The sequence below is a fragment of the Chiloscyllium plagiosum genome, chromosome 3, assembly GCF_004010195.1.
Source record: "Chiloscyllium plagiosum isolate BGI_BamShark_2017 chromosome 3, ASM401019v2, whole genome shotgun sequence".
NCBI lineage: Eukaryota > Metazoa > Chordata > Chondrichthyes > Orectolobiformes > Hemiscylliidae > Chiloscyllium > Chiloscyllium plagiosum.
The window spans coordinates 31,520,988-31,543,625 of NC_057712.1; the positions used below are offsets into that span (position 1 = coordinate 31,520,988).

At 39.4% G+C, this 22,638-nt stretch overlaps 1 protein-coding gene across 1 annotated transcript in view; it reads left to right on the top strand.

The window, feature by feature from the left end:
- Window positions 1–22,638, top strand: part of LOC122548600 (CUB and sushi domain-containing protein 1-like) — a 2,366,391-nt gene that overhangs the window by 2,062,776 nt on the left and 280,977 nt on the right. The window contains exon 39 of the mRNA XM_043687435.1: window positions 21,809–21,927. Within this exon, the coding sequence (XP_043543370.1) occupies window positions 21,809–21,927 (119 nt within the window). The remainder of the gene's footprint in view (window positions 1–21,808; window positions 21,928–22,638) is intronic.

Below are 22,638 nucleotides of genomic sequence, written 5' to 3' on the forward strand. Positions count from 1 at the left end.
GTACAACCACCAAAGACATCTTCCTCTCCTTTGCCCTGTCAGCAATTCTCAGGGACCATTCCCTTTACAACGGCCTGATGGAATCTTCCATCACTCCAACAGTTCCTAACCCACCCTGGCATCTTCCCAAGCAATTGTAGAAGGTGTAACACTTGCCTATTCACTTCCTCCCTCCTTACTCTGCAAGGCCCCTTACACTCTTCCAGGTGAAGCAGCATTTTACTTGGTGCTTCTTTCAATGTAATATACAACATTCCCTGTTCACAATGCTGTCTCCTTCACAATGGCAAGACCAAATGCAGACTAGGTGATTGCTTTGCACAGCACATCCACTCTGTGCAGAGGAAAGACCCTGACCTTCCAAATGCTTAGCATTTCAATAAATCATATTGCTGCCATGCTTATAGTTTTTTAAAATTATAATTCCCTTGTGGGACGTGGGTGTCTCTGATTGGCCAAAATTTATTGCCCATCCCTAATCGCCCTTGAGAAGGTAGTGGTGAGCTGTCTTCTCGAACCACTGCAATCCATGTGCTATAGGTTGACCCACAATGCCATTAGGGAGGGAATTCCTGGATTTTGACCAAACGACAGTAATATATTTAAAGTCAGGATGGAGAGTGGCTTGGAGGGAGACTTTATAGGTGGTATTTGTCCCCATGTACCTACTGCCCTTATCCTTCGAGATGGAAATGGTTGTGAGTTTGGAAGATGCTGTCTAAGAATCTTTGATGAATTTCTGCAGTGCATCTTGTAGATGGTATACTGAGTGTTGGTGCTGGAGGAAGTGGATGTTTATACTTATGGTGTCAATCAAGTGGGCTGCTTTGTCCTGGATGGTACCAAGCTTCTTGACTGTTGTTGGAGTTGCACCAATCCAGACAAGTGGGGAGTATTCCTTCATACTCCTGATTTGTGCTTTATAGATAATGGACAGACTTTGGGGAGTCAGGTGATGAGTTACTTGCTACTAGCTTCTGACCTGCTCTTGTAGTCACTGCATTTATGTTGCAGGTCCAGTTGAGTTCCTGATCAATGGAAGGACTAAGGATGTTGATAGTGGGGCATTCAGTGATGGTAACACCATTAAACTTCAAGGGGCAGTGGTTAGATTCTCTCTCATTTCGGTCCTTGCCTACTGTACCTGAAAGAGCACTATCTCATTTTTTGCTTTGGCACATGACAGTCTTCAGCCCTCAACATTGAATTCAACAAGTTCAGATCACAAACATTGCCCTCCATTTTGATTACAACCATTCGCCCGCTGCCACATTTCCTAGCCTGTCTTGTTGGCCTTGCTGTCAGCAGAGTAGACACATTTTCTCCTCTGCAAACCTATTATTTACACATATTTCACATACCTATCTCTGTTTTGCCAACATTAGCACTTCATTTGTCTTTTGTACCGTCTGTTTTACTGACTTCTCCTCCCTCTCTGTGCAGCCTTTTTCTCTCTTTTGAGGAAGAGTCACCTTAACCTGGAAGCATGAACATGGAAACATTTGACTAATATTCCTAGACCTGCCAACGTTGTCCAGCACATTCTATTTGTAATATAACCTTACCTTTGGTTGCAGCTGCAACCAGACAGCTGAAGATGGCCTTGATGTTGCCTGCAATACTGTTGCGAGTCTCCCATCAACCTCCCAATACCTGCCCAATGGGGGGCTCAGGGATCAACTGAAAAATTCCAGTCAGCATCTGACAATATCTTGCGATTATGTGAACCCACCCATTACCCCATGCAGCTCCACATTAGGCTGAACATCTGATGTTGGAATTCATCACTTGGTACATATACTTGAGACTTTGTTTGGACAGGACTCTGAACGGTCAGCTCATTCATCTGATTTCTGTGAAAATGTTTTTGGGATTTTATTAATCAACCTCATTTCTTAATTTATTATTTCCCTACATTAGTTTTGTGCAGATTGTGTTTAATATTCAATGTCTCTCTTCACTTTACTGTTTGTCATTTCTAATCTATTCATTAAGCACTGAACTGGCCACAATCTCAAGTTGATATTACAAGTTTCAGATTCTTGTGCTATTTAGGAAGGGCTCTTCAAGCTGCACTCAACTTCTTTGGTCCACAGGTTATTGTGAGCTCATTTTAAAATCAAGTTTACCTTACTCAGATAATGGTGATTTTTATTGCAAGATACTATCTAAGAATCTTTGATGATTTTTTGCAGTGCATCTTTGTAGCTGGTGTACTGAGTGTTGGTGCTGGAGGAAGTGGATGTTTATGCTTATGGTGCCAATCGAGTGGCTGGATGGCATCAAGATTCAGTGAATTTACTTAAGTAATTTTCAATTATATTAAAACCAATTTATTCTTAAATAGAGGACTATAGACCCATAATAAACATATTTACAGTTGGTGATAAATCCATTTTCACTTGAATTTATAAAGGTGAATTGAACCAAAGTTTTTAGATCATAGAATAGACTTTAAGGAAAATGATCAACTGCATTATATTTCTATTCCTGAATGCAGTAGTTTATAAAAGGTTTTATGTTTGTGATTTTGTAAATTCCATCCCTACCGGCATTGTGGGTCCACCCACAGCAAGTGGACTGCAGTGATTCAAAAAGGCAGCTCACCACCACCTTCTCAAGGGCAAATAGGGATGGGCTTTCAATGCTGGCCAGCCAGCGACGCCCAAGTCCCACAAATGAATAAAAAAAACTTTTGGTAATTAATCAGAGTAATTTAGGTGTAATTTCCTAGCTGTCTTTAAATGAAAACTTTATCCTTGTGTACTGACTTATTATTTCACTTCGTTTTCATTGCAATGCATTTAGCTGCATTGAATATCATCTACTTTTTAAAAAATCAGCCCATATACTTATTTTGTCCAACGAACTCTAAATTTTGAACAGCTTTGTTTTTTATTCCAATGCTCTAAATGTGTTCACAGTAGTAGATGATTTTTACATTTTGTTTGAATCTATTACTGGTCAGAGCATTGAGTATAGGAATTCAGAGGTCATGTTATGGCTGTACAGGACATTGGTTAGACCACTTTTGGAATATTGTGAGCAATTATGGTTTCCTTCCTCAGAAAGATGTTGTGAAACCTGAAAGGGTTCAGAAAAGTTTTACAAGGATGTTGCCAGGGTTGGAGGATTTGAGCTTTCGGGAAAGATTGAATAGGCAGGGGCTGTTTTCCCTGGAGCATCGGAGGCTGAGGAATGACCTTATAGAGGTTTATAAAATCATGAGGGGCATGGATAGGGTAAATAGACAAAGTCTTTTCCCTGGGGTGGGGGAGTCCAGAACTGGAGGACATAGGTTTTGGGTGAGAGGGGAAAGATATAAAAGAGACCTAAGGGGCAACGTTTTCATGCAGAGGGTGGTGCGTGTGTGTGGAATGGGCTGCCAGAGGAAGTGGTGGAGGCTAGTACAATTGCAATGTTTAACAGGCATCTGGATGGGTATATGAATAGGAAAGGTTTGGAGGGATATGGGCCGGGTGCTGGCAGGTGGGACGAAATTAGGTTGGGATATCTGGTCGGCATGGATGAGTTGGACCGAAGGGTCTGTTTCTGTGCTATACATCTCTGACTCTATAAGAGAGAGGTCTTTTGTAGACACGAAAAATGATTGGAGTCTCAACACTGAGCTCAGGAAGAAGACAAGTCATCATTTCCCTTCCCATCCAGCTATTACAATTTGTCGATTTTAAATATTGTTCTTCATTCTTCAGATTTATCCCAAATTGTCACAACTACCCATTTACAACTTTCTCATTCATAGCATTTAAGAAAAAAAAACTATATTTAATGAAGTAAATCTTTAAAATGAAACCTCTGATGTTTTGCTTTTCGGTTGCTCTCTCAGCTAAGCAATTTTACTTTGACAATCCCATTGTGCTTATACAGCTGAAACTCAAACAGAGGATCAATTTAGTTACACATCCAGGTTGGATATGATCATGATCTGTGTGAAATATAGATTAAATATTTGGCCAATTGTTGCTTAGCCTCTCTCTCTTTCCAATGGTTCACATCCACAACCTTTGAATAAGTTGAGACTTGCTGAGAACAGACTCTTCATATGTAACATAGGTGATTAATCCATACTGCACGCAAAGTAGTTTTTAGTTTTTTCTGTCTTTTGAGGTTTCTAATTGTTAAAAATCACACACCTTAATTGTCCTTCACCAATGATAAATTTCACAATAAGATCTCATGATGTATATTTTTGAAATATAAACAGTCTCAGTTCTGTACTTTAAACAGGCTTTTCTCAGACAACACTTTCTGGCCTATCAGTAGCTGATTCCTTTGAGCCATAGTTGTCTTTCAGCTTATTTCCTTAAACATCTTGCCGATACTGTAGTTAAGTTTTTACAATAGCCATTGAAGTTTTAGCTTAACAATTAATGCCTGATGTTGTCCCAGTACCTTGTTTGTTTCCAAAATCATTTTTATTTTCTGGATAATACATAGTCATTTGAGTAAAAGTTATTATAAGTTGCATTTCAACTCAAAGGAATGCAACTCTGAATTTTAGAATCCGAGATCTATGCTTGCTATTTGAATTTCAAACCATCTGAAAGTTGCTTCGGTGATTAGCACTTTACTGTTTCAAGAATAAATTGCTTCTCGGTACAGCATGTATCAGCTTCTGATTTAATGACTTCTCACTCTCTTGAGCCTCATCAACCTTTTAGTATCAGATGATTGTCAGTAAGAGAATGTCTGAGATACCATTCTTCATTGTGCATTCCACAGACTGATTGCCTGATGTGCAATGAATCATATTTATACAAATGCTTGGGATCATACTAGACTTGCCATGAGATCAACATCATTCTTGGGCATACAGGCGAAATGATCATATAATTAGCAAGTTCTCAGGCCAACTTTGCTTCCCGTGTGGTCTCAGCTTGTGACGAGACCATCAAAGGCATTATTCCCATGTTGTGTAAGGGCAAAGTGAAACTTTAAGAGACTTACATCATGGAAGGAGCCACTTAATTCATGTGTTCATGCCAAATGAAAACCAAGTATACAGCCCACTTCCATTTACTAACTCTTGGTCTGTAGCCCTCTTGGCTACAAGTGCACATCCAAGTTTTTTTTTTCAAATGCATTGAGGGTTTCTGTTTCTCTGACCCTTTTCAGCCAATGAGTTCAACAGCAGCCCTTGAATGAAAACATTGCTCCAATATGTCTCCCCAGTCGTCCCACCAATTTCTCTCAATCTATTCCCTCCTGACTTTGACTTTTCTGTGAATGGAAAACAAATTAAGACTGGTCCCTGGAATTTGGAAGATTAAGGAATGATTTGATTAGCTTTCAAGACATGAAGGAAAACAGTTAGGCAGAGGCAAAAGATTATTTTTCCATTGGGGTGTCTAAGACTCTAAGATGGATAAGGAAATTGGACTCAGTATGTTCTGGCAAGGGGTAGAAGTTTGAAATATGTTCTCAAAATGCTAGATTATGCTAGATCAGTTCCTAATTTTAATACTGAATTTGATAAATTTTTGTTCGCCAAAAAATATGAAGGATTATGGGCAAAGGCTGATGTATAGATATAAATTAAAGATTCAGATATTGCATGGTAGAACAAGCATAAAAGATTAAAAGGCCTCCTTCTGTTCCTCTATGAGTTGGGACGAGGAGCAGGGCATTCAGCTTGTTAAGCTATTTGCTAATATCATAACTGAACTGATTATAACTTCTCTTCTGCCTTCTCTCTGATATCTTTTAAGATCCTTGTCAGTCAAGAATGACTCCAAATATGGTCATTCAGTGTAGGGAATCGCATGGGGATAAAAATTGTCTTCTTGATCAAGTTAATCCCTTAAATGTTCTGACTGGATGACAGTTAAAACAAATCCTATGGTCTTTCAAAGAAACATTGTCTATCTAAGCGTCCCCATAATTGCTTAGTAATACTCCATGAGTATAAATTAACTATTCTGCTACACAGTTCCCCAGCATTTCCTAGAATATGCATAAATAACAAATTGACTCGGTATTCTGCTATTTTGAACTATTGAATATATTCTCACATCATAATCGGTTATACATTTATACTGAAATTGGGTTCATGATATTCACTTCTAATCAGATTGAGTGATGGCCTTAGTATTTCAATATTCCTGTTGCTATCTGTATCCTCGATCACTTCCTCACATCCAATCTGCCTGAGCTTGGAAAAACCCAACTTTGTGCACTTCTCCACTTTACTGCTTTCCAAAATGCACACAGACCCCTGTATGACTTTAGTTCAGATCTTTACCTTTTTACACAAAGTTTAGGTTTGCAGAATATTTTGCATGAAGAAATTGAAAGCAGGAGGAGTGTGGGTATGGAGGCAACATTTTTCTATTCTTGGAGACAGAAACCACCATTGTAATTCTCAGATCACTCATGCACCCTCCATACCACCTCATATTCACATATAACTCCATAAGCCCCCACGTGGACCCCACCCACTTACTTAATCTATTGAAATCTCTTTTTGATTTTAAGCTTTCATCTACATTGCCTACAGTTTTCTTTATTCTTGTGCCATTGGCAAATTTGGATATCACTTTCTTTCACATCATCTTAGCGATTAATGGGTTCAATGAATTGTGATGTCCATAATTAATAATAAATCATACTCAGCATCTACAAGTTGTTGGAACCATTTGTTAAACTATCTCCTTCATCCTATAGTTTACCACATTATATTTTGGATAACCACGAGATATTTAATATTGAGTGTATAGAATGTGTGTTATACATATATAACATAGATCACCAGTCTATTGTCTTATCAGTTGTTTGATTTTATTTCTGTTTTGGTTGAAAACCACAATATACTATGTTTTACTGATATCAGAGGTACTGATATCATAGTACAATGATCTTGAATCATTTGAGAACAAACAGTCTTCATTGTCTACCTCAAAGACTCTTCCCTCAAACAAGTTAGTCCTTCTTCTGTGATGTCTCTGCTTTCATGTCGATCTCAGAAAGCCTAATGCTTAGAAATAAAAGCAAGTTATATTATCAACTACTATTCAACATACAGCTTTCCCAAGAATATCCAATAGAGTGATAATTTTAAAAAAGGCTAAGCAAACCTGCAGTAGGCAGAGCAATCTCTGTAATTTCCTGGCAAAATACATTTTATGCCCTAACAGTAAATCTTAAATGTATTTTTGGACTGTAAAATATATCTGTGGTCACTTGGTGCAACCTCTTCTTTGCAGTATGCAAATCTCCTGCACTTGCTCCAGTGTTAGGTTCAGTTCTTACAGGGATTTTTGATTTATTTCTTCAATAAGTGAATAATGGCGAGTGAAGGCACACATTAAAGAAATGTAGGCTGAGATATTGATTTCCAGCTGGATGCAGGAAATGCTCCTTGCACTTAGTTTAGTTAGTCCAAGGATACACTACTGATATTGGGACTCAGACTTTGCTTGTATGAGGTTAGTTGCAGACCTTGTTGGGCATGCCCAGTCAGCCCATTGTCCCACTGGTATCAGCCTCCATTTAGGTCTCAGTGTGAGGGGATGTGAGTGGTGCAACCAGAAATTGACAGCCAAGGATCACATGAAGCTATTGGGGGGAGCATTTGAGCGAAAGTAGCAACAATATTTGGCATTGCAGTGGGAAAGCACACCTGGCTGTCCTGACTCTTTATTCAGTTCTGTGTTTCTTTCCTAAGAATTGCACATTTTCTGGCAGTCTCCAGTGAACTGTCTACAGCGTATTACCTTGAACATGGTAAGTTTACCTCAGAAAAGCATTAGGCCCTTTTGTTTTCACACACAAAGGCCTTAAAACCTTGCTGCCCTGACCAAATGTTGGAAGGTGCATTTCTGGCGCATAAAATGGTGACATAAGAGTAATGTTACTTGGGCCAGAGGGATGTCAGTTAAAGGCCCTCCTGCTGGTGAAATTAAAATTCATTCAGAACCTAGAAAGTAAAATTGGCCTCAATAATGGTTCAATAATCAATTGATCATCATAAAAATTCATCTGGTTCACTAATGCCTTTTCAGGAAAAAAGTCTGCTGACTTTACAATGTCTGACCCACATATGACTCCAGATCCACGGTGGCTGACTCTTAACTGTTTTCTGAAGCAGCCTAGTAAGCCTTTCAATTCAAGGGCTATTAATGATGGATACCAATGCCAATATTACCCACTTCACATGAAGTATTTTTAAAAATCACATCCTGTTTACCATGTCAGATATTTAGCCATCGGTTTTCCGCTTGAAATATGGGAATGCTGCCATTGACTTTCCAGCACACTCAATTCATGATGCCATCTGGTTCTATCGATTTGGCCTTGGATACAGCATATCCACCACTCTAATTCTAGTAAAGATTTCTCGCTTATCTGCATTTGCTGCAATACATCTGTTCACTTTTTTTGTCGACAGTCCCTGTTGATCTTACCACTGTTCAAACAGATAACTCTGGCATGTCAATGTGCAGCAACATGATAGCCTCAGAAAGCTATTTATTCTACACAGAATAAGCTTACTGGAACATACCCATTGCACAGACTATTATCAACTTTTCCAGTTGTAAATCACATTGGCTTTTGATAAGTTCAGTACTCTGCTGTACTCTGCAGATCTCCCATTCATTTTGATGAGCTGTGATGACTGTGGACTACATTAGAAACCAGATTTCCTGTGGGAGGAAATTAAATAATTAATGACAATCCAGAGAACAAAGACACAATATGATTTTATTTTTCAACTCAAAAAATGACCTTACTTCCATACCAGGCAACATCCTAGTAAATCTCCTCTGAACCCTTTCTAGTGCTTCCACATCCTTCCTATAATGCGGTGACCAGAACTGTATGCAATTCTCCAAGAGTTTTATACAGCTGTAGCATGATCTTATGGTTCTGAAACTGAAACCCTCTACTAATAAAAGCTCACACACCTTCTGCCTTCTTCACAACCCTCTCAACCTGGTGGCAACTTTCAGGGATATATATACATGGACACCGAGATCTCTGCTGATTGACACTACCAAGAATCTTACCATTAGCCAAGCACTCTGTATTCCTGTTACTCCTTCCAAAGTGAATCATCTCACACTTTTCCACATTAAACTCCATTTGGCACCTCTCAGCCCAGTTCTGCAGCTTAGCTATTTCCCTCTGTAACCGATAACATCCTTCAGCACTAACCACAACTCTACTTACCTTAGTATCATCCGCAAATTTACTAAACCATCCTTCTACGCCCTCATCCAGGTCATTTATAAAAATGACAAACATCAGTAGCCCCAAAACAGATCCTTGTGGTACATCACTAATAACTGAACTCCAGGATGAACATTTCCCATCAATCACCATCCTCTGACTTTTTCCAACAAGCCAATTTCTGAACCAAACCGCTTAATCAACTTCAATCCCATGCCTCTGTATTTTGTGCAATAGTCTACCATGGGGAACCTTATCAAATGCCTTACTGAAATCCATAAACACCACATCAACTGCTTTACCCTCATCCACCTGTTTGGTCACCTTCTCAAAGAACTCAATTAGGTTTCTGAGGCATGACCTACCCTTCACAAAACCATGCTGACTATCCCTAAACAACTTATTACTTTCTAGATGATTATAAATCCTATCTCTTATAACCATTTCCATAACCAAAGTAAGGCCCACTGGTCTTTAATTGCCAGGGTTATCTCTGCTCCCCTTCTTGAACAGGGGAATAATATTTGCTATCCTCTAGTCTTCTGGCACAATTCCTGTAGACAATGACAACATAAGTATCAAAGCCGAAGGCTCAGCAATCTCCTCCGTGGCTCCCCAGAGAATCCTGGAATATCCTCGGAAAAATCCCATCCGGCCCAGGCGACATATCTATTTTCAAACTTTCCAGAATTGCTAACATCTCCTCCTTGTGAACCTCAATCCCATCTGGTCTAGTAGCCTGCATCTCCGTTTTCTCCTCAACAACATTGTCTTTTTCTTGTGTGAATACTGACAAAAATATTCATTTAGCGCTTCCCCTATCTCATCTGACTCCATGCCCAACTTCCCACTGCTATCCTTGATTGGTCCTAATCTTGCACTAGTCATTCTTTTATTTCTGACGTATCTATAAAAAGCCTAAGGGTTTTCCTTGATCCTATCCACCAATAACTTCTCATGCCCCCTCCTGGCTCTTCTTAGTACTCTTTTTATGTCTTTCCTGGCTAACTTGTAACTCTCAAGCGACCTAACTGTGCTTTTGCATCTCATCCTAACATAAGCCTCCTTTTTCCTCTTGACAAAAGATTCAACTTCCTTAGTAAACCATGGCTCCTATGTTCAACAGCTTGCTCCCTGCTGACAGGTACATACTTATCAACGACCCGCAGTAGTTGTTCCTTTAACATGCTCCACATTTCTGTTGTGCCCATCCCCAGCAGTTTCCTTCCCCATCCAATGCATCCTAAATCTTGCCTATTCGCATTGTAATTACCTTTCCCCAACTATAACTTTTGCCCTGTGATATATACCTATCCCTTTCCATCGCTAAAGTAAATATAGCCAAATTGTAGTCACTATCACCAAAGTGTTCCCCTACCTCCAAATCTAACACTGGGTGCTGGCAGGTGGGACTGGGTTGGGTTGGGATATCTGGTTGGCATCTCTATGACTCTATGACCTGGTCGGGTTCATTATCCATAACCAAATCTAATGTGGTCTCACCCCTTGTTGGCCTGTCTACATACTGCATCAGGAAACCCTCCTGCACACGTTGGACAAAAACTGAACCATCTAAAGTATTTGAACTATAGTATTTCCAGTCAATATTTGGAAAGTTAGAGTCCCCCATAACAACTACCCTGTGACTCTCTCTCCTATCCAGAATCATCTTTGCTATCCTTTCCTCTACATCTCTGAAAATACTTGGAGGCCTATAGAAAACTCCCAATAGCATGACCTCTCCTTTCCTGTTTCTGACCTCAGCCCATCCTACCTCAGTAGACAAGTCCTCAAACGTCCTTTCTGCAAACGTGATATTGTCTTTGACTAACAATGCTACACCACCCCTCCTTTACCATCGAATCATAGAGATGTACAGCATAGAAACAGACCCTTCGGTCCAACCCGTCCATGCCAACCAGATATCCCAACCCAAACTAGTCTCACCTGCCAGCACCCAGCCCATATCCCTCCAAACCCTTCCTATTCTTATTGAAACATTTAAACCCAGAACTTGCAACTACCATTCATGCCGCTGCCCCACCCATGTCTCCGAAATGGCCACAATGTGGAAATCCCAGGTATCCTGCAAGTTCACCCACCTTATTCTGGATGCTCCTGGTGTTGAAGTAATACAAAGGTTTGTACAATTTTTGAAGCTTGTTAAGGTTTGCTTAAGATCTCATGAAGCCCATGAAAATATATCCATAGAATCCTTACAGTGTGGAAACAGGCCCTTTGACCCAATAAATCCACACCGACTCTCCGACGAGTAACACCCAGACCTATTCCCCGACCCTTTATTTACCCTTGACTAATGCACCTAACCTACACATCCCTGAACACTCTGGGCAATTTAGCATGGCCAGTCCACCTAATCTGCACATTTTGGTCTGTGGGAGGAAACTGGAGCACCCGGAGGAATCCAACACAGACATAAGGAGAATATGGAAACTCCACACAGTCGCCCAAGGCTGCAATTGAATCCAGGTCCTTGGTGCTGTGAAGCAGCAGCGCTAATCACTGAGCCACCGCACCGCCCAAAGATATATATTATCTTGGAATCAATAATAACATGTATTTATACAACGCCTTTAATCAATAATATATTCTCAGGTTCTTGAAAGGAGCATTAACCCTACAAGAAGGGATTAAAAGAAGCAGCAAGGTCGAGATAAGACTTCTTTCACAGTCAATTATACAGTGATCGACACCAGAGCATTGGAGTTGTGTGACAACAATAGCTTCAAAAACAGTTCAGCAATTGCTTGGAAATCTCCTTAAAATTGTTGTTCTCCCCTGACTAACTTATATGGGCTATCACAGTGATTTGTAATTATCAACCACAAATGGTGTGACTTAACAGTCCTTTTATTCCAGTCTGTCCAGTTTCAATTTCAGCCTTATTATCCCAAACTTTCTGCTATGTTTTGCTAAAACATGTATAGCCATCTACCTTAGCTAACAATAGAAAGTGCAAGTCCTTTGGATCATATTCTGAATTTGGAGATGACTCCCACAAAGTAATATGGTTGAATAGTTTTTTTTTTAAAAAAGAGCTGTTTAAACTATAAGATAGCCACAAAAGTTGATGAAGGGATTTTCCTTTTCCATTTTACTTTGCAAAGTGAATTACTAATTGCTAAAGCAAAAATGTTTCCTGTTAATTTTCACCTAGTGTGAAGGAAGCTCAGCAACTCATTGTACGATCCCACCTTCACTACCCTATTTAGAATCTGGACAAGATTGACCTCTACTGTGCAATGAAAGAAATATTTAGTTCTGTCTTGATTGCATCTGTATTTGCATGGCATTCCTGTTGTTTTCACAGCTTTCAAAGCATCTTTATGGTGGTATACTACTGAAATAAATGGCCAATAGTCCTGATTTGTGACTTCAAAATGCCAGTTTCAAGTTGTGTCACAGCTGTTTCTGACATTTTCCTGCTTGTGGGATTCTTGTTTTCTGCGTATTTTTCATCGTGATTACCATGATGTACTTAGTTATCAAAGATTCAAGGCTGACAAGCAAGAAACAACCAGACTAAAACATACAGCACATTCGCTCGAATAGAATTCTGAAAGACAGTTTATTTGAGTGTTAGAAAGTAAAATTTATACCAAACCTTATTAGAAGACATTAACAAAGGTAACCAAAAGCTTGATCAAAGAGGTCGTTTTGAGGGATCATGTTAAAAGAGGAGTAAATGATTAGGAGATTTAAGGTGAGGATACCTGAGCATAAGAACTTGGAAGTTGAAAGGACCACAATGAGATGAGCAAAGTCATTTTGGAAGATTCTCATAGCAGGAAGATATTACATAGATAGAGAAGGGTAAGGGCATAGAGGGATTTAAAATTGAGGCAGTCTTTTAGCTGGAACTTGTGCAGATCAACAAGCATGGTGCCCCATGTAAATGAGACCTGCTGTGGTTTAGAACCTGATGAAACATGCAACTACCCACAAGTATCATAAAATATAGTGTGATGGCTCAATAACAGCAATGCGTACAGGGAGTTATATGTTGCTAAGCTGCCTACACTATTTGTGGTTTACCTCTGGAAGACTGTATAACCCTCATGTCTGAAGTGTCTCAATGAACTGTGATCTGTCACTGAGACCATGACACTGCATGACCTCCTGCCACATTGTTTGTTTTGACCATTATGGTAAAATAACAAATGTAGTGAGCTCTTCAGGGACTTTGGACCCAGTAGACAGCAGTCTATCATCTTTCAGTCAACATATTTAAAAACTAAGTAATGTAGAGCTCCAACAGCCTCACTCTTGTCCATGCATCCTCCTAGTCACAGTTTCTTGGTGACTCTAGTTTGGTAATGTCTACTGAACTAGTACAAATAGGGGTCACCTCCATTTCTGGATCCAGATAGTAACCATCCATACAGCTACATCTTTCTATTGCCCTCTGGCAGAACTCTCTGTTTTCAGCAAGTGGTACCCTGATCCAGTTGTAAAACTGTTAAGTTGTCTGATGATCTTGCTGTGCATTTGTTGGCCAAGGCAAAAGAAAGGCATTTGTGATATAACCTGCTAAACAACAGAACAGGTACTGGAAGGTGGGACTAGAATGGGTGGCTAGTTTTGTTTTGGGTTTGGTGCAGATATGATGAACTGAAGGGCCTTATTCTGTGTCATAATTTTCCTGGGACTCTGTTGATGCTGTTAATCCAAATTAAATCCAGATATTGCGTAAAAGCTCAGCAGGCCAGACAAGAGTCGATAGAAAAAGAATATTCACATTTCAAGTCAATATTCTGGAATGATACAATGAAAGGCTTGCAGCAAGAAACATTAAGGATTTCCCTTTTGCCTTCTTTCTGACATTTCCAGGCACAGTTATCTAACATTATAAATATGGATAGCAGCCTAAAGAGAGAACCTGCACAGCACACTGGCTGAAATCTTATATCCTTTCAGGGTAAGCAAGCGGATGTAGAATGGTGAATTATGAGCCCACCAGCTACCCATCTCCACAGACATTTATCTGTGAAGGGATAGATGTCAGGTGCCCTTCTGCTGTTGGACCAAGAAGAATCCCTTAAATAACAAATTAATGGTCTAAAGAAAGAACAAAAAAATGTTGAAGATACTCAGTATTTTATGACAGCATCAATGGAGAGAAAAACACACTTGATGCTTCAAGTCTGATGTATCTCTTTGGAGCATTATACAGAGAAGGGACTGTAAAACCTGAAACAGAAGGAGCAACAGTCATCCATTGTCTGGATGTAAGTTTGCTCACTGAGTTGGAAGGTTCGTTTTCAGACGTTTCATCACCATTCTAGGTAACATCATCAGTAAGCCTCTAGTGAAGCGCTGGTGTTATGTCCCACTTTCTATTTATGTATTTAAGTTTCCTTGGGTTGTGATGTCATCTCCTGTAAAGAACAGGAAATGACATCACCAACCCAAGGAAACAGAAGAAATATATCTCATTCTTTCTTTGAACATTGAATGTTTTGGCTTCAACTGCTTTCTGTGCCAGAGACTTCCACAGGCTCTCTACTCTCTAGATAAAGAAGGTTATCCTCAGCTCAATCTTAAATGGTCTCCCCTTTACCTTTAGACTGTGACCACTGGTTCTAGACTCTCTGATAATCAGGATCATCCTTCCTGCTTTTACCTTGTTTGGACCTGTTGCAATTTTCAGTTTCTATGAGATCCCGCTCAATCTTACTAAACTCCATGGTATATATTCTAGCGCATCAGCTATGTCTTCATACGTCAATATTGCCATCCCAGGAAGCAGTCTGGTAAATCTTTATTGCACTTCCACCTTAACCGCAACCTCCTTCTTTGAATGACACCGAAACAGCACATAGTACTCAGGATGTTGTCTCACTGAGGCCCTGTACAATTTCAGTAATAGGGCTGCCCATTTTGTATTCCAATTTGATGAGCAGCCTTGCACTGATTTTTAGAATATGACTGAGTTAAAATCACTCCAGCATCACACTGCTGACTTCATAAAAGGACCTCTTTACTTCTCAACCCCCCCCCCCCCCCCCCTCCCCCCACATTCCACCCACCCCCAGCACCACTTAATTCATTCCCTAAAGTAAAATTTAGTGTTGCATTATGAACTGACAAGCTTACAAATGAGTTGCTTCATTGGTCTCTGATTTTTATCAGAAAACACTATTGAGAACAATTCTTCATAGCACTTCTGGCACTTCACTGATCCATGCAATTTTGCAGTAATTCAACAGATTGACAACTAATTTTTCTCCCCTCTAAACTTTGCATTGGATAGGCAAGTCAGGAAATGAAGTAAAGTAAGGTCTTTTAGATATTTTATAAACCATGACATTGACATCTCCTTTACTGCCAGCATGAAAGCATGGTTATGCTGTGAAGAATATGTGCACAATGAATCCTCATTCTCTTGACTGTTATGATTTGGCTTTAAAATGTTTTGATTTCGATATTACCTCCCTACATTGCTTGCACTTAATCTATAGAACTCTTCTTATCTCGAGTTGTACATTGTTTGGACTGGCTTTCTCTATATATGTTTTCTGTCAGACATCCACTAAAGGATTTAATATATTTGCCCTCCTTATACTGTATTTGACACTTTTTTCCTCATGAGAGACAATTGAAAGATCTGCCCATTGGCATTTAATACCGTATATTCCAGTTAATTCCCTGATCAAAATAAAATATCAAATAAATATGATTGCTTAATTATTATCACAGCCCTGATACTGTAGCTTTGTTTGCTAATGATCTTGACATAATTTCTTTCCAAATGAAATTCTTCAATGTGATGGTCTTCATGTGTCAATGCATGGAATTATCTGCGTTACCATTCATAGTGATGCCCAGTGTGAATAAAAAGAGAGAAGGGCCAAAAGGAATGAAAAAATGTATTACAAAATCTATTCTAAAAATAGACTAAAGAACAAAATAACTGCTGCTTATAATACCAGTTATAGCCACAAGAGTCACTGTAATGATTTGTAAAGCTGTCTACATGTTTTGAATGTTTTTTTTCATGCAGTTACTGCTTTTGATTCTGTATGATACATAATGCTGCTCATAAGAAGTGAGTTCGCACAAATCACTGGTTAAAGAATCAATGACTACGGGGTCAAAATTTCCTATGATATTTGTTCCTTACCCAGATTATCCACTTAGAGATATCAAGTGCATAAATTTAGTAGAAATGGAAATCAGGTCAGTTACCAAGCAATAAAAGAAATACAGTTTCAAGATTTTAGTTGATTATGGTGAACAGTCTCAATAAGATCATGAAGCTGCTTTTACTTTCAAACTTTCAACTTATTGTGCATTTCCAGAAAAACAAAGACCAACGCTGTTTTGATAAGCAATTCAGAATTTTTAGATGGTTGACGTATGATTCCATGTCAGTCATTACTTCTTTACCTAAATGTAAAGAATATACAATACTCCGTATAGTTTATTATCATATGGTTGGTCGTAATCTATCCTACCATCCTAAATACCATTTTCTTTTTCCAAAGTCCTATCTAAGTCTTTAAACTTTTCCTCCTTCCCTGATGCTGTAATTCTTCTTCTTGGTTTTGTTATCCTTTGCACCTTCCAATAATATGTTTTTTCACGAAGCTGATTGTTATTGTTGCTCTTGTCCTTACAACTAAAGGGAACTTGGACAAAAAAATTGCATTAAGTTAAAGTGATCAGTTTGATGGCAATTCACAGCTCTGCATTTTCTAACTCTTTCTATTTGTGTGGGGACTCAGTAACTGGGTGTACTTTGAGTTTTAACTATACAGGGGTTTGCTCTACAATCACAGAGTGCATGTTGTGCATGGCATGATTTCTTCAGGAGAATTATAGTTACCCATTGGTGATATTCATTGGTTGTAGTGCTGCCAGTCATCAGTAGAAGTGCAGCAGGGTAGCACAGCTAGCAACCTGTACTAGTCCACTGATAGTTAAATGCCAATCAGCCTGGATGGAAGAAAAATAGAAAACAAAATAATGGGCTTGGTTAAATGAACCACTTTTTTGACAGCATTTCCTTCTGATAACTCTTATCTCATGCTTTACTAAGCTACTGGCACTTTTGATTACAGAAACAATTAGGACCATGCTGCTTTAATGTCTCTGATACGCAATCTTTATGGTAAAATTATTTATTGTAAACGGTACATCATCATCACATACCCCCTGTGACCCTCACAGCATCTGGGTTGGTCAGTCCAGCTGGATATCAACAAGTAAAAGCATTTGTTTAAACTCCAGTAATTACACATTGTGATTCATGTTTAATTAAGAATAAATCACTTCTGTCACAACCAACATAAACTCTACACTAGGCACAATTAAATTATGAGTTCTAAGGCTTGCATCATTTGGTGCTTCATTTCCTGTAACCCACTCAGATTCTGACATGATTGACATTTGTTCAACTTGTGCATTAGTAACTGGGTTACAGGACATTTACCGAAGTTTTACATTTCAGTAAGTGAGGGTTTATTACAGAGCAAGTAGCCTTAATAAAGACTATTATAATAACCTGAACAATACCGTCAAATTAATGTTATAATGTAATGAGGAACCAGAATTCTTGTTTTGAAAAGTAGATCTTAGGTACTTATTAAGACAACAAAGCCACAAGAGTCCATGGTTCTGAGCAAACAACAATAAACTTTACTAGGAGAAAGTGAGGACTGCAGATGCTGGAGATCAGAGTCGAGAGTGTGGTGCTGGAAAAGCACAGCAGGTCAGGCAGTATCCGAGGAGCAGGAGAATCGATGTTTAGGGCAAGAGCCTGTCATCAGGAATAATAAACTTTACTATACAGGGAATAAACATACAGTAATGCAGTCACCAATATGTATACAACCTATATTTAAGCATCACATAAGAATTACCATGATGTAAGTATAGACAGCAGATACACCAGATGGAATTGTATAGAAGCCTATGTAATGTGGGCTACAACAGGATTTGTGGCAGAATCACACAAGACAGTGAGGCCTATCTCGAGATTGGGAACAAAACACTGCATCTTTTATGCATTTGCTGAGTGTTGAGGCAAATTCATACCAGGCAATGGTGAACTGCCAATTGAGAATTATTGTGATTTTTCTTTAAATACTTTATTGGTGCCACAAATTGTCTCATTAATATTTTAGCATTCTACCTTACCTAACAAGCTGTAAAGGGCTAGATGTCAAGAATGCTCGAGATGGAAGTCAGAGCAGATCCCTGATGACTTCGGCTTGCCACTGGCTTCAAAAAGCTTCCATGTTGCTCTGCACCAGGTAGCTTGCATAATGATCCAACAGATGGCAGATGTTTGAAAGTTAACATGGACCTCACAGGAAGACAACCAGTCTACCAAAGAGAAACCAAAGTTTGAGCTGTGTTTACATCAGAAAGATTGTAGTTGACAAGACTACAGGACAGAGGTTTTATTGATCCCTGGTTGTCCTCCCATAATCAAATTCTTAAACGTTTGGAGAATAGAATCTCAGTAATTAGTATTAAGTGAATATTCCTCAGAACATACTGGGAAGCTATGTGCATGCCTCAGTGTCTTCAGAAACTAAACCTCTTTGGCCTAAATACAGTCTGTCCGTCAATCATTAAGGAAGGTATAAAGAGGAGCTGCAGGGCCAGTGAAGAGATCACCACCAAAAGGGGTGGGGGAGTGGAGGTAGCAACTGTTGGGGGGGAAGCAGAGGTTTTTGTGGTGGGGTGAAGAAGCAATATGGCGGAAGGAAGTGCGAGATGTATGGAAAGGGTGGATGGAACAGCATTGGCAGGCATTTTAGGCAGAGGTGGGGTTATTCACGGCAGGGCCAACACTGTGACCTCCATAGGGGAGTGTAGAGGAGCAGGTGGCGGCACCATTAAGGCCTAATGTTGGTATTCAGGAGGCAGGGAGGAGGCAAAGTTCAATATGCTGTGTCTCTATGTTGAGGACAAGGGGGGAAATGGGCTCTCACAGTAGGACCAGTTAAAAGGAGCCGTGCGTGCTCTGAGTGGGAAGGCATGGATGCCTGGCAACCAGTTGGAGCCCGGTGCTGATGGTGTTCACTGTAAGCTGCCTTCCCTATCACTTGCTGTCCTCCAGATCATGAAGGACAAATACCTGAAACTATATCCAGACAGGACAGTGTCAGTGTCAGTTTGATAGTCAATAGTGTGGGCTCCACGTCTGCTCGATATTACAGTATCAAAGGTGCAAACACATGAAACATGCATTTGGAAGGTCCAGCAGCATTTCATTGAAAAACATACCTTCACAAACATACAATGTAGTGATCGTACTTGTGTGTCAACTGTTGGTCAAAAGCAGGTTGTTCCACACTGTCATTCGTGCTAAACTAATGTTGTCATCTCAGTGATACAAAAGTTAGCAGTGAATGCTGGTCAACAGTGCCCCATCATTTGTGAAACTTTCAAGCATGCCATGGGACCGAGAGAACAACACTGCATCATCTGTCATATCAGTATGACAAAGGACTCTACTGAATACAATGGAAAATGGAATGGTTGAGGTGCGTATGGATGGGAAGGAGCAGCAGGTACTGCCTTTCTGATGTAATATGTTAGTCATCAATTTGACGCACATACTGCATCCAGGGTTGTGGTGGAGTAGACAATAGGGCTATTGAAGGTGTAGTTCCACCACAAAGCAATCTGGGAGAGCCCTCCAGTTAGGATGGAGTGTTCCACATCAACCTAGTGTGCTGTGATCTGTGCAGTTAAAACAGGCAGTGAGACAATGTTCTAGATGCTGAGGAGCCAAGGGAATGGGAGCAGAGTTCCAAGACTGAGGATGAGGGCATTTAGCTAGAGGAAGCTCTCCTTGCAGACATAGATGCTCAGCTGTACAAGGAGCTAAAACACAGATGAGACCTCATTGATACCCGGTTTCAATAGATACAGCAGACCATTGTGAACGGGCAAGATCAAGATGCCCACATTGTGGGTGTGAATTGAAGCCTGCATTTATTCCCTTTGTGGGTTCCATTTTGGTGGCTGTCAATAATCGATCATATTTGGACTTAAGTGTGATATTCACCAATATTGTTGAAGACCCAGCACTGGAATAGTCTCAAACACAGCTCTGTCAGGGACTGTCACAACATTCGGATAGTTCTCTCTCCCAATTGGAACAGTGCCGCCCTGGATTCTTAACACTGCACTGAGGCAGAGTTTTTGTATTACACAGACAACTAGCTCCACAAAACCAGTCAGTACCATGATATTTGTCTGAGGTTGAATCTTGTTCAGCTTTACAAAACAAATATCGTTTGTAGACTTCCTTTATCCTTGCTCTCAGCTGCTCTGAATTATTCATCTCTCACGACTTCTCCTGAGCCCCCACAATTCCCAGTACTTTTCCTGAGCCATCGTCTCAATACTTAGCCATACCTCCTGGCTTTGCTTATTCTCCTGAGTCTGAAAGGTTTGGAGCCTGCCATAGCAGCAACATCTTTTCAGGAAAGAGCTCCTTCTCATAGCTTCTGAGGACCTAACTGATTGGCATCCCAAAGATAACAACTTTCTCCTCTGATTGTTTCCTTTCAGCTAAAATTGATAGTTTCAAAGCCTTGGATTGTTCTGCGTGACTCCTTGAAAACATTGCAACTTGCCCCATTCTTGTTCATACCAGCATTGAATGTAACTGATATTTTGAAATTGTCAAGTATAACAACATCTTGGAACATACCTGTTCCCTGAATGCTATAACAGTCACAAATTGCTGCTGGCTTGCACAGTACAAAATGGATAAAACAAAAACAAGATTAAATGGAGTGCATCGGGCAGTGGTTGGAAATTTCAGTTGTGCTTATCTCTATTTGTCAGTGCTTTAATGGAGCAGAAGTATTCCAACAATGATTTAAAATCATGGCACACCTTATCATTTTCAGAAACTATTCCTCTCTCTATGGAGTTAGATGAGAGTCTGCTTTACAGAGCATCCAGAGTCGAAATGCTGAAATCCACGACATATGGATTGAAATGGTTGAATAACTGCAGCTAATCTAAAACAAAATCAATTGACAGCCTATTCCCATGTTGTTATTTACTCTGATGGTGATTTTCACCCAACACTTCATTACCAGCTGCCATCTACTAATTGGGCTCTAGGTGGTCACTGAGTAGTATATGTTAATTGAAACTCTGTTTCACTGTTGAAATCAATACAGTAGCTGATGAGGGTGCTTTTGTGCTACTGAAAGTAAGTGTTTGGAATAAAGGTTTCAGTTGAAACTTACTTTGTCTTTCACTTGCTTTATCGAAGGGAATAGTGCCACCAGGAGAGTAAAGCAATATAAAGTGATGGAACTGCTGCATTGATCAGAATTAACTGAACACTTTTCTTTCACAGTATTAAAGAAAATGCTTACAAATGTCGTTCTACCAAATTTGTATCTGAAATACGTAAATTTAAATTACAACTGTCAGATGTATTTGGTTTTGTTGTCAATATGTAGTCAGGTATAAATCCATTAAATAGTATGTGATGATTAATGTCATCATGTGTTTCTTAATTTTTTTACATTATGGTAGTTTAGGAATTGTAAAAATATTTGAGTTTTATATTTCCTTTGTTTGCTTCTAATGGAATATGTGTTTCTCACTGCAGCTGTTGGTCTTACAACCTGTCCTGATCCAGTGGTTCCTAGCAATGGAATAAAGATTGGAGATAGATATTTGGTTAATGATGTGGTGTCTTTTAGCTGTGAATCTGGCTATACGCTGCAGGTAGGTATAAGATGGATTTTGTTTTGTTTGCTTCTGTGTATCTCAGCACTACGCTATTGAAAAGGATTTATAATATCACAATCCTATTCCTTCAGTGTAACTATCAACTAGGTCAGAGTCAGCATGGTTTCATGCAATTCCTGCTGCAGTGTTGCACAGGTAGGTTATTGCATAACAGTATCTCTCTAACGTGTTATATGAATAAATGTATCAGGGATCTCCATTTGAAGTAATGATATGTAGAAAATGAACCAATTTTGTAGGCTTTAGCTGTCAACATTCTAGACTTATATTTGTTTTCCATTTTTCATCTTTTCCTCATTGGAATTTCTGTTTTAAAATGTAAATGGAATGCACATGAATGCATCTTCCATGTGTCTTACCTTGATTAATTCCTCTTTGCCTCTTTCTGTCCCTATACGCAGGCAAAGTGTGCTTTCATCCCAGTAGTAGGTGGCTTATAGAATATATAAGACATTGATCAAAAACATCCTATGGGACATCAATACATATAATAGATGGGCTTGTGAAATGTGACATACTATGCACTTTTCATCTGTTTCTACAATTTACTTGATCTAACTCTACTGGGATTCAGTTATGCACTTTCTAAAAATGAGAAGAGTTAAGTCAAAAGGTTAACAGCTATGATTAGTGAACAATAGATGTGATTTTTGTTTGCCTTAGTCTGGTCTCTACTGAATATGCTAG